Source organism: Mobula birostris, chromosome 8 (genome assembly GCF_030028105.1).
Source record: "Mobula birostris isolate sMobBir1 chromosome 8, sMobBir1.hap1, whole genome shotgun sequence".
Classification (NCBI taxonomy): Eukaryota; Metazoa; Chordata; class Chondrichthyes; order Myliobatiformes; family Myliobatidae; genus Mobula; species Mobula birostris.
Window position 1 is genome coordinate 162,622,378 of NC_092377.1, and position 15,764 is coordinate 162,638,141.

Below are 15,764 nucleotides of genomic sequence, written 5' to 3' on the forward strand. Positions count from 1 at the left end.
ACCTGTACCCCACTACTTAGCACATGACAATAAACTTGACTTGGCAAGTTTTAAACCTAGATTATATATAAAATGGATTTTTTTTTCAAAGAGGAGAATCAGGATTATTATCTTTGCAACCCAACATAATTAAGAGAGTTTGGGTTTGGGTTTGGCTGAGGCCGGCGCTTTCCCCGGATTATTGACGCCACCATTTCACTCAGGGTTAACGCTGGTCGTCCATTTTACCGAGCTCTTTGGGCGCCCGGGACACGGACGCCGGCCCGCATGGAGCTCGAGGATGAAAGCTCTGGTCCCCGGGATAAAACGACGGCAAAGACCGCCCGCCTCGACATGAGCCACGGTTTTGTACACCACATCCGCCGCAACCAGATCGCCAGGTTGGTACCCACTACTTCACTGTTGCTAGGCCAACCGATACGCAAAATTCGGAAGTGGCCAGATGATTGATTGGTGCAATAGCCTATCAGAGGCCAAGCTTCCCATCAGGTTGTCGCCCAGTGCTCCCCAGAGGCGGAAGCCAGTCTTCTTGATTGACACGCACACTAACCAATTAGAAGTTTGATATACTCCTGTAACCAATTGGTGAGGAGAGGGGTGGGTGAATCTCTTGTCTGAATGAGATGATTGATGGTTTAAAGAGTTTAATTTAGGCCCACGCTAGATAATAAATCTCAGGGACTTCAAATGCACTGGAACGAAACATCTGTGTTCAAGGGAAAGTGTTTGAGAACTGCCTGGTTAATCCCGAAGCTTTTATTAGAAGTGGGGGTCATGCAGAAGTTGTAGGTTGCAATGCCTTACCTGAGCTGAGGTTATTAAAGAGAAAGGCTTGAAGCTTCAGGTACTCAGCAGGCCAGACAGCATCTATGCAAAAAAGTATAGAACATCTAAGTAAGAAAAATAAATGGAACCCTTCCAGTCCTGCCAGAGGGTTTCAGCCAGAAACGTTGACCTTACTTTTTTTCCATAGATGCTGCCTGGCCTTCTGAGTTCCTCCAACATTTTGTGTGTGTTGCATTGTAATTTGGCCCATGATTAGGCTGAGATTAAATCGGGAGTCACTGGGCAGTGCGACTCGAAGGGGCAGGTGGACTGATTCCACACTGTATCTCTATAAATAAAGAAAAATTAAAAATCATGCTGCTGGCAGTCCCATATTACAGTTCACCATAATGTCTATACTTAACTACCTCAGACTTTCATCTGTACCGGGGCCTGAATAGAACGTGTTCTTGTCAGTTCCCTTGTACAAAAACCTGAGGTAATGAGTACCTCAATTTGCGGTCTGATAAGAGAAACTTCAGACCACCTGCATAGATGGGGCAGCTGACTCTGTGTTCAAAGAGGATTCCCCTTGAAGCCACAAGAACCATAACCACTCTCCCTTAGGACAACCACATTTCTTAGGATAATCCTCATCCACCAACCCCTACTTCCCAACTACCCACCTTACTTGACTTCACAGAAGCTGCCTGAAGTTTTAAACAGCTCTGACCCAGTCTTGAACAATGCCAGTCCTGGTAGCAAAAGTGTACATAAAATACACAGGCCAGATTCCCCTACAGAGGGGAATAAACAGTTGACATTTTGCATCGAGACCTTTATCAGGACTGCAAAGGAAGGGGGAAGCAGCCAGAATAAGACAGTGGGTAGGGGAGGGGAAGGAGTACAAGCTGGCAGGTGATATGTGAATCCAGGTGTGGGGCTGGTGGGTAGAGAGGAGAGGGGATGAAGTGAAAAGCTGGGAATGGATAGGTGAAGAGGGCAAAAGAAGAAGAAGGAATCTGATGGGAGATGAGAGTGGACCATGGGAGAAAGCGAGGGAGGTGATGGACAGGTGAAGAGAAGAGGTAAGAGGGGACCCAAAATGGGTAATGAAATGAGACAGGAGGGCGAGGGGGAGGAATTACTGGAAGTTACAGAAACGTGTACATAAAAAAGCACAGGCCAGATTTAACATCACTTGAGGTAACTAAATCGCAGTAACGCTCTATTTTGAAACTTGTTTGGTGACTTCTGATTTGGCATTAGTACCGCAGTCTAGCAACAAAATTGAACAATATGGGTGCAGTCCAATCCTAATAGGTCTGCCAATATTGCATCACAAGAATAAAGGGCCAGTTGCAAAGTGCATTGTGGACAAAACATTGTGGCAGGATTTTACTTATTTGCGAGTCATTTTATAAAAGCCTGAATGCACGTATAACTAGGCTCAAGGACTTCTATCCCACTGTTAAAATTCCGGAAGGGACCTCTTGTATGATAAGATGGGCTCTTGACCTCACGGTCTACCTCAATGTGGTCTTGTGCCTTATCGTCTGCCTGCACTACACCTTCTCTGTAACTGTAGCACTGCTCTGCAATCTGTTACTTTTACCCCTGTGCACCACCTCAATGCACTGCTGTGATAAGATGATCGGTGTGGACGGCTTGCAAACAAAACGTTTTTCACCATGCCCCAGTTAATTTGACAATAGTAGACTAATTAGGGCTTTTCTCTTCAGAGTGAAGGAGAATCAGAGGTGACTTGATAGAGGTGTACAAGATGATAAGAGACGTAGACAGAGTGGACAGCCAGAAACATTTCTTCCAGGAAAAAATGCCCAATGGAGGGGGTATAATTTTAAGGTGATTGGAGGAAAGTATAGGAAGGGATGTCAGGGGTAAGGTTTTTTTTACACAGGGAGTGGTGGGTGTGTGGAACACCCTGCCGGGGTGGTGGTAGTGGCAGATTAAAAAAGTGGCATCCGTCATTAAGGTCATGCCTTATTCTCGCATGTTGGGTGCGTGGCCAAGTGGTTAAGGCATTCGTCTAGTGATCTGAAAGTCGCTAGTTGGAGCCTCAGCTGTGGCAGCGTGTTTGTGTCCTTGAGCAAGGCACTTAACCACACATTGCTCTAGTGTCTCTGCGGGGAGTGGCACCCCACACAGATTTCCAATCTGCGCCGTGTAGGGCATGAAAGTGCCCGAGGCAGGCCTCTCATGGTCTGAGTTGACGTTCCCCTCCCTCCCTTATTCTCATTGCAAGCATCAGGAAGGAGGTACAGGAGACTGAAGGTACACACCCAACAGTTCAGGAACAGCTTCTTCCTCTCCACCATCCAGTTTCTGAATGGACATTGAAACCATGAACACTATATTTTTTTTCACTATGTATTTAATGTATACTTACCCTAATTTAAAGTTTTTAAATTATTATTGTGTATTGCAATGTACTGCTGCCACAAAAACAACAAATTTCATGATCTATGCCAGTGATACGAAACTAGATTCTGTTTCTGATTCTGAGCTATATTAGGGACATTTAAGACACTCTTAGATCAGCACCTGGGTGATACAGTAATGGAGGGTAGGGTGGGAGGGAAAGCTTAGGTTGATTTCAGAGTAGGTTAAAAGGTCAGCACAACATTATGGGCCGAAGGGCCTGTATTGTACTGTAACGTTCTATGTTCAATGTTCTAATTATGTTCCTGTTCTCAGGCTCACTGATGTTGGAGATGTTTGTTCTTATGGCCTTCTCGTTGGAAGTTGTTTGGATGGGCACAGTGTACACAGAGAGCTCAAGGCGCCTTGCATGGCACACTGTCCTTTCACTGATGATCCAAGCAGCAGCCACAATGAGACCATAAGACACAGGACGAGAACTAGGCCATTCAGCCCATTGTGTCCTCTATAGGTTTCAATGAGATTCGCCTTCATTCTTCTAATCTTCAGCAAGTACAGGCCCTGAGCCATCAAACACTCCTCATACATTAACCCTTTCATTTGCAGGATAATTTCTCTGAACCTCCGCTACACGGTCTCTAGTGGCAGCACATAGTGCTGTGCTTTAGGACCCTGTAGCACTATTGACAGCACCTTCTATCACCTCGCTGAAGATTGGAAGTTGACTGGTTGACAATGGAGTTGTCCTGCTTTTCGTGGGCAATTTCCTGCACTGTTGGGTAGATTCCAGTGGTGCAACTCTTGGCTGGAAGTGCAACTAGTTTGGGAGCACAAGCCTCCAGTACCAAACAACGATGCCCATCCCTAATACGTCACCCTTGCTCACTGTTCTACATTTGGAATGAGTTTTAATGTCCTCATCTTTGTTTTTAAAATCCCTTCAAAGGATCATTGTTCCTTTGAATGAATCTCAGCTGCCAGTAAAACATAGAAAATAGGTGCAGGAGTAGGCCATTCGGCCCTTCGAGCCTGCACCGCCATTCAGTATGATCATGGCTGATCATCCAACTCAGAACCCTGTACCAGCCTTCCCTCCATACCCCCTGACCCCTGTAGCCACAAGGGCCATATCTAACTCCCTCTTAAATATAGCCAATGAACTGGCCTCAACTGTTTCCTGTGGCAGAGAATTCCACAGATTCACCACTCTCTGTGTGAAGAAGTTTTTCCTAATCTTGGTCCTAAAAGGCTTCCCCTTTATCCTCAAACTGTGACCCCTCATTCTGGACTTCCCCAACATCAGGAACAATCTTCCTGCATCTAGCCTGTCCAATCCCTTTAGGATTTTATACATTTCAATAAGATCCCCCCTCAATCTTCTAAATTCCAACGAGTATAAGCCTAGTTCATCCAGTCTTTCATCATATGGAAGTCCTGCCATCCCAGGAATCAATCTGGTCTCCAAGCTCTGAAAAACCCTTCTTTGAATCGCTCTGTTCTGTATCTCCCTTTGAAGCAGGGGTTCCCCAACTAGGTCCATGGACCCCTTGCTTAATGGTATTGGTCCATGGCATAAAAAAAGTTTGGGGACTCATGATTAAAGGCATTCCTTAAAACCCATCTCGCTGACCAAGCTTTTATAAGTCTGTGGAATCTCATGTGGATAGGGTGGTGAAGAAAGCTTTTGGTATGCTGGCCTTTATAAATTAGAGCATTGAGTGTAGAAGTTGGGATGTAATGTTGAAATTGTACAAGGCATTGGTGAGGCCAAATTTGGAGTATTGTGTACAATTCTGATCACCGAATTATAGGAAAGATGTCAACAAAATAGAGAGAGTACAGAGAAGACTTACTAGAATGTTACCTGGGTTTCATCACCTAAGTTACAGAGAAAGGTTGAACAAGTTGGGTCTTTATTCTTTGGAACGTAGAAGGTTGAGGGAGGGGACTTGATAGAGGTGTTTAACATTATGAGGGGGATAGATAGAGTTGATGTGGATAGGCTTTTTCCATTGAGAGTAGGGGAGATTCAAACAAGAGGACATGAGTTGAGAGTTAAAGGGCAAAAGTTTAGGGGTAACATGAGGGGCAACTTCTTTACTCAGAGAGTGGTAGCTGTGTGGAACGAGCTTCTGACAGAAGTGGTTGAGGCAGGTTTGATATTGTCATTTAAAGTCAAATTGTATAGATATATGGACAGGAAAGGATTGGAGGGTTATGGGCTGGTGCAGGTTGGTGGGACTAGGTGAGAGTAAGCGTTCGGCACGGACTAGAAGGGCCGAGATGGCCTGTTACTGTGCTGTAATTGTTATATGGTTATATGGTAAGATCATAAGATTTAGGAGCAGAATTAGGCCATTTAGCCATCAAGTCTGCTGCACCATTTTTTCTTTAACCAGAGGGTGGTGAATTCACTGCGACAGACAGCTGTGGAGGCTAAGTCATTGGGTATATTTAAAGCGAAGATGGATACATCCCAGTCTATCACAGGCAAAAGCCCTCCCCACCATTGAGTACATTTACAAGGAGCACTGTCACAAGAAAACAGCATCCATCGTCAAGGGCACCCGCCATCCAGGCCAAGTTCTCTTCTCTCTGCTACCATCAGGCAGGAAGTACAGGAGCCTTAGGTCCCATATCACCAGCTTCAGGAAGAGTTATTACCCTTCAGCCGTCAGCCTCCATAACCAGCGTGGATAACTTCACTCACCATAATACTGAATTGATTCCACAACCCTTAGACTCATTTTCAAGGACTCTACAATTCATGTTCTTGGTATTTATTTATCTTCTTGTATAATTTGTCTTCTTATGCACATTCATTGTTTGTCAGTCTCTATTTATACAATAGTTTTAATAAATTCTATCGTATTCCTTTATTTTTTCTGTAAGTTCCCACAAGAAAATGAATTTCAGGGTTGCATATGATGACTTAATTTAATTTGACTTTGAGGTACTTAATTAATAAGGGCATCAAGGGTTTATGGGGAGATGGCAGTAAGATGGGATTGAGAGAGAAAATCTGCTTTGATCAAATAGAGCACACTTGATGGGCCAAATGGCCTAATCCTCCTATGTCAGGACGACAGGAATAAGGGGTGGACAAAGAGACGTTTAAGGATTAAATGTCTGGTTTTCTGACTGTTCCTTTTAGAGACGACTACGACAAGGAAGTGAGGCAGGCAAAAGAACGACAGAGGAAGAGACAGACCCCTGCTCCAGTCCGTCCACGCAAGCCGGACTTGCAGGTGTACCATCCACGCAGGAGAAGTAAGTACAGTTCTCTCAGGTCCCAACTGGCCATATGACATACTGCAGGAGCAGAATTAGGCCATTCAGCCCATTGAATATACTCAGCCATTCCATCATGGCTGATTTATTATCCTCTCAATCCCACTCTCCTGCCTTCTCCCTGTAACCTTTGACGCCCTGACTAATCAAGAACCTATCAACCTCCACATTAAATATACCCAATGACTTGGCCTGCACAGCTGTCTGTGGCTGTGAATTCCATGGATTCATCACCGTCTGGCTAAAGAAAAATTTCCTCATCTCTGTTCTAAATGGACATCCCTCAATTCTGAGACTGTACCCTCTCATCCTAGATTCCCCCACTGTTGGAAACATCCTCTCCATATCCACTCTCTCTAGGCCTTTCAATATTCCATAGATTTCAGTAAGATTCCCCCCCTCATTCTTTGAATCTCTAGCGAGTACAGGCCCAGAGCCATCAAATGCTTCACATATGTTAAGTCTTTCAATCCTGGAATCATTCTCATGAATCTCCTCTGGATCCTCTCCAATGCTAGCATATCTTTTCTTAGATAAGGGGAACCAATTTCCCCTGGGATCAATAAAGTATGACTATGACTATGACTATGAAAACCATACACAATATTCCAAGTGTGGTCTTATCAATGCCTTATAAAGCTTCAGCATTACACCATTGCTTTTATATTCTAGTCCTCTAGAAATGAATACTAACATTACATTTTCCTTTCTCACCATCGACTCAACCTTTAGGGAAACCTGCACAAGGACTCCCAAGGTTTAGAAAGTAGTCCAAGCCTTTATTCCTTCTGCCAAAGTGTGTGACCATGCACTTCCCTACACTATATTCCCCCTGTAAATTCTTTGCCCATTCCTCCAATCTGTCTAAGTCCTTCTGCAGACTCCCTGTGTCCTCAACACTACCTGTCCCTCCACCTATCTTTGTATCATCCACAAACTTGGCCACAAAGCCATCAATTCCTTCATCCAAAGCACGTAAAAAGGAACAATCCCAATACTCTACCCTGCGGCACACCACCAGTCACCGGCTGCCACGCTTGGCCTCCTGCCAGTCAACCAATCTTCTCTCCATGCTAGTACTTTTCATGGGCTCTTATCTTGCTAACCAGCCTCACGTGCGTTACCTAGTCAATGGCCTTCTGAAAATCCTAATAAGCAACATCCACTGACTCTCTTTTCTCCATCCTGCCTGTTATTTCCTCAAAGAATTCCAACAGATATGTCAGGCAAGATTTCCCCTTGAAACGAAACATGCTGACTTTGGTCTATTTTGTTATATGCTGCCAAGTACCCTGAAACCTCATCCTCAGTAATAAACTCCAACATCTTCCCAACCACTGAAGTCAAGCTACCTGGCCTATAATTTCTTTTCCTCTGCCTGCCTCCCTCCCTTACTAAAGAGTAGAGTAACATATACAGTTTTCCAGCCCTCCAGAACCATTCCAGAATCTAGTGATTCCTGAAAGATCATTACTAATGTCTCCACAATCTCTTCCACTACCACTTTCATATCCCTGAAGTGTTAGTCCATCTGGTCCAGTGATTTACCTACCTTCAGATTTTTCAGCTTCATGAGCACCTTCTCTTTAGTAATAACAACTGCACTCACTTCTGCCCCCTGACACTCTCGAAGTTCTGGCATTCTGCTAGTGTCTTCCACAGTAAACACTGATGCAAAATACTTTAAGTTCGTCTGCCATTTCTTAGTCCTCCATTAATACCTCCCCAGAATCTTTTTCCAATAGTCCGATATCCACTCTTGTCTCTCTTTTATTCTTTACACATCTGAAAAAACTCAAATCCTCTTCGATATTATTGGCTAGCTTACCTTCATATTTCATCTTTTCTCCCTTTATAGCTTTTTTAGTTGTCTTATGATGGTTTTTAAAAGCTTCCCAATCCTCTACCTTCCCACTAATTTTTGCAATATTGTATGCCCTTTCTTTGACTTTTATTCTGTTTTTGACTTCCCTTGTCTGCCATGGTTGCCACTCCTTGCTTTAGAATATTCAATTTTTGGGTTATACAGTACTTTTCCTGCACTTCTGAATTTCCCCCAGAATCATCAGCCATTGCTGTTCTGTCGTTATCTCTAGTCGTGACCCCCTTCTGATCAACTTTGGCTAGATCCTCTCTTGTGGCTGTGTAATTCCCTTTACTACACTATAATACTGATACATCCGATTTTAGCTTCTCCTTATCAAACTGCATGTTGAATTCTATCAGAGTAAGATCACTGCTTCCTAAAGATATCTTTTTTAAATTCCCTGATCAAATCTGGATCATTACCTAACACCCATAAGACCATAAGACAAAGGAGCAGAAGTCAGCCATTTGGCCCATCGAGTCTGCTCCGCCATTTTATCATGAGCTAATCCATTCTCCCATTTAGTCCCACTCCTCCGCCTTCTCACCATAACCTTTGATGCCCTGGCTACTCAGATACCTATCAATCTCTGCCTTAAATACACCCAATGACTTGGCCTCCACTGCCGCCCGTGGCAACAAATTCCATAGATTCACCACCCTCTGGCTAAAAAGATTTCTTCGCATTTCTGTTCTGAATGGGCACCCTTCAATCCTTAAGTCATGCCCTCTTGTACTAGACTCCCCCATCATGGGAAACAACTTTGCCATATCCACTCTGTCCATGCCTTTCAACTTTCGAAATGTTTCTATGAAGTCCCCCTTCATTCTTCTAAACTCCAAGGAATACAGTCCAAGAGTGGACAAACGTTCCTCATATGTTAACCCTCTCATTCTCGGAATCATTTTAGTGAATCTTCTCTGTACCCTCTTCAAAGTCAGCACATCCTTTCTTAAATAAGGAGACCAAAACTGCCCACAGTACTCCAAGTGAGGTCTCACCAGCGCCTTATAGAGCCTCAGCATCACATCCCTGCTCCTATACTCTATTCCTCTAGAAATGAATGCCAACATTGCATTCGCCTTCTTCACCACCGACTCAACCTGGAGGTTAACCTTAAGGGTATCCTTTACAAGGACTCCCAAGTCCCGTTGCATCTCAGAACTTTGAATTCTTTCCCCATTTAAATAATAGTCTGCCCATTTATTTCTTCTGCCAAAGTGCAGAACCATACACTTTCCAACATTATATTTAATTTGCCACTTCTTTGTCCATTCTTCCAATCTATCCAAGTCTTTCTGCAGACTCTCCGTTTCCTCAGCACTACCGGCCCCTCCACCTATCTTCGTATCATCAGCAAACTTAGCCACAAAGCCATCTATTCCATAATCCAAATCGTTGATGTACAATGTAAAAAGAAGCGGCCCCAACACTGATCCCTGTGGAACACCACTGGTAACCGGCAGCCAACCAGAATAGGATCCCTTTATTCCCACTCTCTGTTTCCTGCCAATCAGCCAACGCTCTATCCACGTATATAACTTTCCCGTAATTCCATGGGCTCTTATCTTGTTAAGTAGCCTCATGTGTGGCACCTTGTCGAATCCAGAATCCAGAACCCAATCCAGAACAGGCCACGGTATGCTCAGGAGTATAAAAACAAGAGATTCTGTAGATGCTGGAAATTCAGAGTAACACACACAAGGTGTTGGAGGAACTCAGCAGGTCAGGCAGCACCTATATCTCTGCCATGTGGGCAAAGCTTAAGTGGGAGAGATATAGGAAATGTGCTTAAGATCTGGATACTTTCTTTAGGTGAGCTGGCCCATGAATTTCTAAATTGTGAAGTGGAGGTTGATAGGTTCTTGATTAGTAATGGTGTCAAGGGTTACGGAGCAGGAGAATGGGGTTGAGAGGGATAGTAAATCAGCCATCATGGAAAGGCAGAACAGACCCTAGGCCGAACGGCCTAATTCTGCACCTTTGTGTTGTGTTCTCATGGAGAGGAATAAACAGCCAATGTTTCGGGCCGAGACCCTTCATCAGGACTGATGAACGGTCTCGGTCCAAACTGTGGACTGTTCGTTCCTCTCCATGGATGCTGGTTGGGATTATGATGTGGGAAATTTCAGTTGAAAGGTAAATTCTGTGGCTGAGTGCAGCCTGAATTCCACGAGGTCAGGAAATTCATGATGTGTGCTAAAATAATTGATTTTAGCCAGAGGCTGAATGGAAATGTCTCTGCACTAGTGGGTGGAATTGAAAACAGCAAGGCTTTGAGTCCCAGTCGTTGCATAGCAACTCCTGTTATGAATTCTCTGAGCATGGAGATTGTAGGTGACCTCTTGGTTAAGCCAGCCACGCAAGAGAAATCCAGCTAATGCTAGTGGAGTTATAGGGTCCACTACGCTCTTTGTGTAGTTGTGCTGATTAGAAGCTACAAGTGAGGTGGAGGTGGTTGGCAATCTGGAAAATAAAATGGGTTAGAAACAATACATTTTAGATGTACTTGTGGTGTCCTTTGTAGATGGAGCAGAAAATTTCTCTAGGTTTGACTGTGAGGAATCAAATGGAAGCGGTTCAGGCACTGATCCGGAGCCACAGAATACCACAGGAGAAGCACGGAACACTGAGCTTTTCTGTCTGGATTACCAAGCAGATGATAAAATTGTTACATCAGTCGTAATCCATCAGGTAAGTTTTCTTTCTGAAGCAAATTAGGGCAATATCTATCTTTACACGGTTATAAGGTCAGAGAATTACTGAAATACAGCACAGAAACAGACTCTTTGGCCTACCTAGTTCTCGCCAAACCGTTATTCTGCCTAGTCCCATTGACCCACACCTGGACCATTGGCCTCTGTCTCCCTCCAATCCATGTACTTATCTAAACTTCTCTTAAATGTCAAAATCAAATCTGCATCCACCACTTCTGCCGCAGTTCGTTCCTCAATATCGACACCCTCTAAGTGAAGAAGTTCCCCCTCATATTCCCCTTAATTATTTCACCTTTCACCCTTAATCTATGTAAGTGTCAATCTTAATCTAAGGTTTACGTTTTTTAAAAAACAAATAGAATTCTTGTTGATAAATGACCCGGTCTAGAGTTTTTTTTCGTATAACTGGAACGAGGTTTGATTGTGACTGTTCTCGTGGATAAATGATTCCCAGATCAGATGGTCCCGGCACACTTGAGGTCACTCGGAAACTGTGCCTCTTAATACAATGAAGGAGCAGCCAGGCTGGCAAGAAGTTAAAATATATAAAGACAAAGAACTTTAAAACAAGAAATTCTGCAGATGCTGGAAATCTTGAGCAACACAGACAAAGTGCTGGAGGAACTCAGCAGGTCAGGCAGCATCTGTTGAGATTCTTCATCAAAACTGAAAAGGAAGAGGGCAGAAGCCAGAATAAAAAGGTGGGGGGGGGGATTGAGTACAAACTGGCAGGTGATAGATGAAACCAAGTGAGCGGGAAAGTGGGGATGAAGTAAGAAGCTACAAACTGATAGGTGGAAGAGATCAAGTGCTGAAGAAGAAGGAATCTGATTGGAGAGAACAGTGGACCATGGGAGAAAGGGAAGGAGGAAGGGAACTGCAGGGAGGTGATGGGCAGAAAAGGGGTGAGAGGGGAGCCAGAATGGGGAATGAGGTGAGGTAAAATTACCGAAGTTAGAGAAATTGTTGTTTATGCCATCAGACTGAAGGCTACCTCTACATTGTGGCAGTAGAGGAGGCCATAGAGTGGGAATGGGAAGTCAAATTGAAACAAATGGCCACTGGGAAATCCAGTCTTTTGCGGCAGATGGAGCAAAAAGAGAGAAAGGACTTGCTGGCAGAATCTGGAATCCAGATCTGAAAGCAAATTTTATAGAAACTTTGAAATGTTAATATGTAAAAAGGATAATTTGCGATTTATGAATAAGAACAGTGCAGTGGGATAAATTGGATTGCACTTTCAAAGAGACAGTGTTGTGAATGTAATAGCTGGTTTCTTTCTGTGAAGCGTATTTCTATGAAAACAAGACTAGGAGGCAGAAAAAGAACAAATGATGACTGATGTCCTTTTTCCTCTTATCACACAGAATGATGACCCCAAGAAAGTGGCTGAGAAAATTGGGTCTAAGAATAGCTTGGAGCCCTTGATGAAGGAAGCGCTGAGGCTAAGAATACAGGAGGAAATTGAAAAGAGGATCTCAAAGCGTTGAGTCCAACTGCAACTTCATTGGGTGATCCAATTTTGTTATTGTTTTGTGTTGTTTTTCTCCATTTTTCGGTGGTTAATGAAGCGTGGAGAGATTTGAGGCCTCGAGGCCATGCAAGTACTTGCAAGGACAAAATGGGTCAAAAAAAAAAGAAAAAGACAGCTGAAAGGAGTGGTGGCCACGGCTAGATTTCCTGAAAGGGGCAAAGCACATTGCTCAACTGCCAGATTCATGGGAGCTTCAGCTCCACAAACGGTGCAGAATGTCAAAAGAATATAAACAGGCTGAAACAATATTATCTTGAAATTTAATATGCAGATCAGAAGTATTCCATCTCTGGCAAGTATTTTAACAAAGCTGAGGGAAAAAACGATGCAGTAGGATCCTTGCCTGGTGCCAATACTCCCAACTCCACAAAGAAAGTGTTGACGGGAATCCCAAGAGTTATCCATTTCTTCATTTTAGGAGTAGAAGACATAGGAACAGAATTAGATGATTCAGCCCATCAAGTCTCTGCCATTCCATCATGGCTGATTTATTATCCCTCTCAACCCCATTCTCCTGCCTTCTCCCCGTAACCTTTGACATCCTAACTAATCAAGAACTTTGGCCTCCACAGCCATTGGTGGCGATGATTTCCACAAATTCCCATTAAATGGCTAAAGAAATTCCTCGTCTCTCTGTTCTAAAATCTATTTGGTAAGTAGGTAAGTACAACCCAAGGTGGCTATAGCCATGGTACTTTTCTAAGGAACTGAGAAGCTGTCATCCTGAATAACGTGTAGAAACTTCACAGGACAAAGATCAGGTTTTTGTATGTGGCTGAATCCAGTAACCAGTGTTGGTGTAACTCTAAGGACGATTCCTGCTTTTTTTTTTTGCAGAGGGGCTGTATAAATTTTGAAACCCCATTAAAATATTTTAAAATGAGATATCTTTTCTGAATGGGCTTCCCTTCCTTTCAAAGAGGTTGCCTCTCACAATTCTGCACCACTCCTAGCAGGTAGTCTGCAGGTTACTAGGGACCGGTGAGAGAATGGTCAGTACAGCTGGTAAAGAGCTGCTGACTACTTGTTGAATACCGGCAATATCTGGGAAGACGCTGGCTGCAAGAGTGGTTTATAGGTATAGGATGTGATGATAAGAGGGTCAATCTGAATTATGGCACAGCCTGCAAGATTATTGGGTCCTACCCAGTTTGTGGACGGTTTGGGATGTCTACCTCCATGTAATCACGCTCAGGATACCATGCAAAATAACATGGAGATGGACTCTGACCGTTATATTATCAAACTTTAACACCTAATAAGTTGAAGTCAAATGAGTATCTTAAATTCATATTGTGCCAGTGTTTGCATTTACGAGAAAAGCCAACAATTTTTAGAGTCATGGAGCACATTGGCTGGCACAGGAGCATCGGGGTTAGCACAACGTTATACAATACAGGCGACTGGGGTTGTAAGCAGTTTGTGCGTTCTCCGTGTGACCGTATAGCTTTCCTCTGCATGCTGCAGTCCAAAGATCTTCCAGGTTACTTGGTCATTGGAAGTTGTCCCGTGATTAGGCTAGCATTAAATTGGGGGATTGCTGGACGGCAGTGCCTGAACGGGCAGGAGGGCCTACTCTGCGCTGTATCTCAATAAATAAATATCGAGCCTACCTAGTCCATGCCAGCTTGGTATTCTGTGTGAGCATGTGGCCAAGTGGTTAAGGCATTGGACTAGCGACCTGAAGGTCGTGAGTTCGAGCCCCAGCCAAAGGAACGTGTTGCGTCCTTGAGCAAGGCACTTAATCACACAGTGCTCTGCGACGACACTGGTGCCAAGCTGTATGGGTCCTAATGCCCTTCCCTTGGACAACATTGATGGCGTGGAGAGGGGAGACTTGCAGCATGGGCAGCTGCTGGTCTTCCATACAACCTTGCCCAGGCCTGCGCCCGGGAGAGTGAAGACTTTCCAGGCGCAGATCCAAGGTCTCGCAAGACTAACGGATGCCTTTAATTCTGCCTAGATCCTACTATCTGCACTTGGACTATTCCCTCCGTACCTCTTCTATCCATTTTTCAAAGGTTGAAATGGGATAAATACGAGAAATGAGTAGTTTCCCCAGATGATCCAGAGGATAGATGAAACCTTCTCAGCTATACAGGCTCCAAACTCCAAAATAATCACATCTCCAGCTAACTGAGGAGCTGTGATTGACAGCAACCACACATCCCACTCCTGATTGCTATCCATGCCTCCTCTGCCTGCATATATTCATTCATCCCCACAACCCCAGCCAAGAACGGCTAACTGAGCCTTTTTGATCTTGCTTGGTACAGTGTTATAATGGGAAATGTGTTCAACCCAACAGGAACTTACTACATTTGTAGAAGGCATACAGCAACAGACTCACCTGCCTTCCTGTCTGGTCTCTCTGTCATAAAACATGTGGTTTCAAACATTTCAAAATTTTGCATCCATCTTTAGGCAAAGTGCATGATTTTTTAAATGGTCTCAAAACTAATGTTACTATTATGTTTGATTAAATTTTCCTGCAGAATAACAGTTCAAAAATGCATCAATAATTATGAACTACTGTGAAGCGTCTAGAGTTTGTGAAATTTTCTTCTGCCTTGATTGAGGTGTTGAACATTGTGATTTTTAGAAAATGATTTCGTTAAGATTGCTATCGTTCCCACATTGAAAACTATTGTGAATCAAATTGGTTTCCTGGTCATCATTTATCAGACTCTCTGTATGTCAAATAAACTTTGTATATTTCTATTTTTGTATTTTTGTACTCATCTGTAGAAACAATAGGTGCCTAGAATCCACACCCTAAATTCTTTCTCTCCCTACATTCTTGCTGTCAAAATTAATATTCATCTCCTCATTCATCTGGTACAAAGGGAATTCATCACTTAGAGAACAAGTATTCAATCCACTTGAATATTTAGAGAAGCAACGCAAGAGTAACGGCAGAGTAGCGCAGTGGTTAGCACCACGCTTTACAATACCAGCCGTCGGGGTTCAATTCCCAGTGACCGCGTGGGTTTTCTCCGGGTGCTCTGGTTTCGTCCCACAGTCCAAAGATGTGCTGGTTGGTAGGTTAATTGGTCGTTGTAAATTGTCCTGTGGTTAGGCTAGGGTTAAATTGGTGGGTTACTAGGCTGTGTGGTTCGCTGGGCTGTAAATAAACAAACTTTTCGCGGCCAATGACTGAGCAACTTGCACAATAAGTTACTTATTT

The 15,764-nt window shown here is 43.7% G+C and overlaps 1 protein-coding gene across 1 annotated transcript; it reads left to right on the forward strand.

The window, feature by feature from the left end:
• The first annotated feature begins 203 nt into the window (after positions 1-203).
• On the forward strand, positions 204-15,271 carry c8h2orf68 (chromosome 8 C2orf68 homolog). The gene is made up of 4 exons (XM_072266671.1): positions 204-380; positions 6,323-6,438; positions 10,854-11,020; positions 12,411-15,271. The coding sequence occupies exons 1-4, from the start codon at positions 268-270 to the stop codon at positions 12,531-12,533; spliced, it is 519 nt and encodes a 172-aa protein (XP_072122772.1). The 5' UTR covers positions 204-267; the 3' UTR covers positions 12,534-15,271.
• Positions 15,272-15,764: the final 493 nt, after the last annotated feature.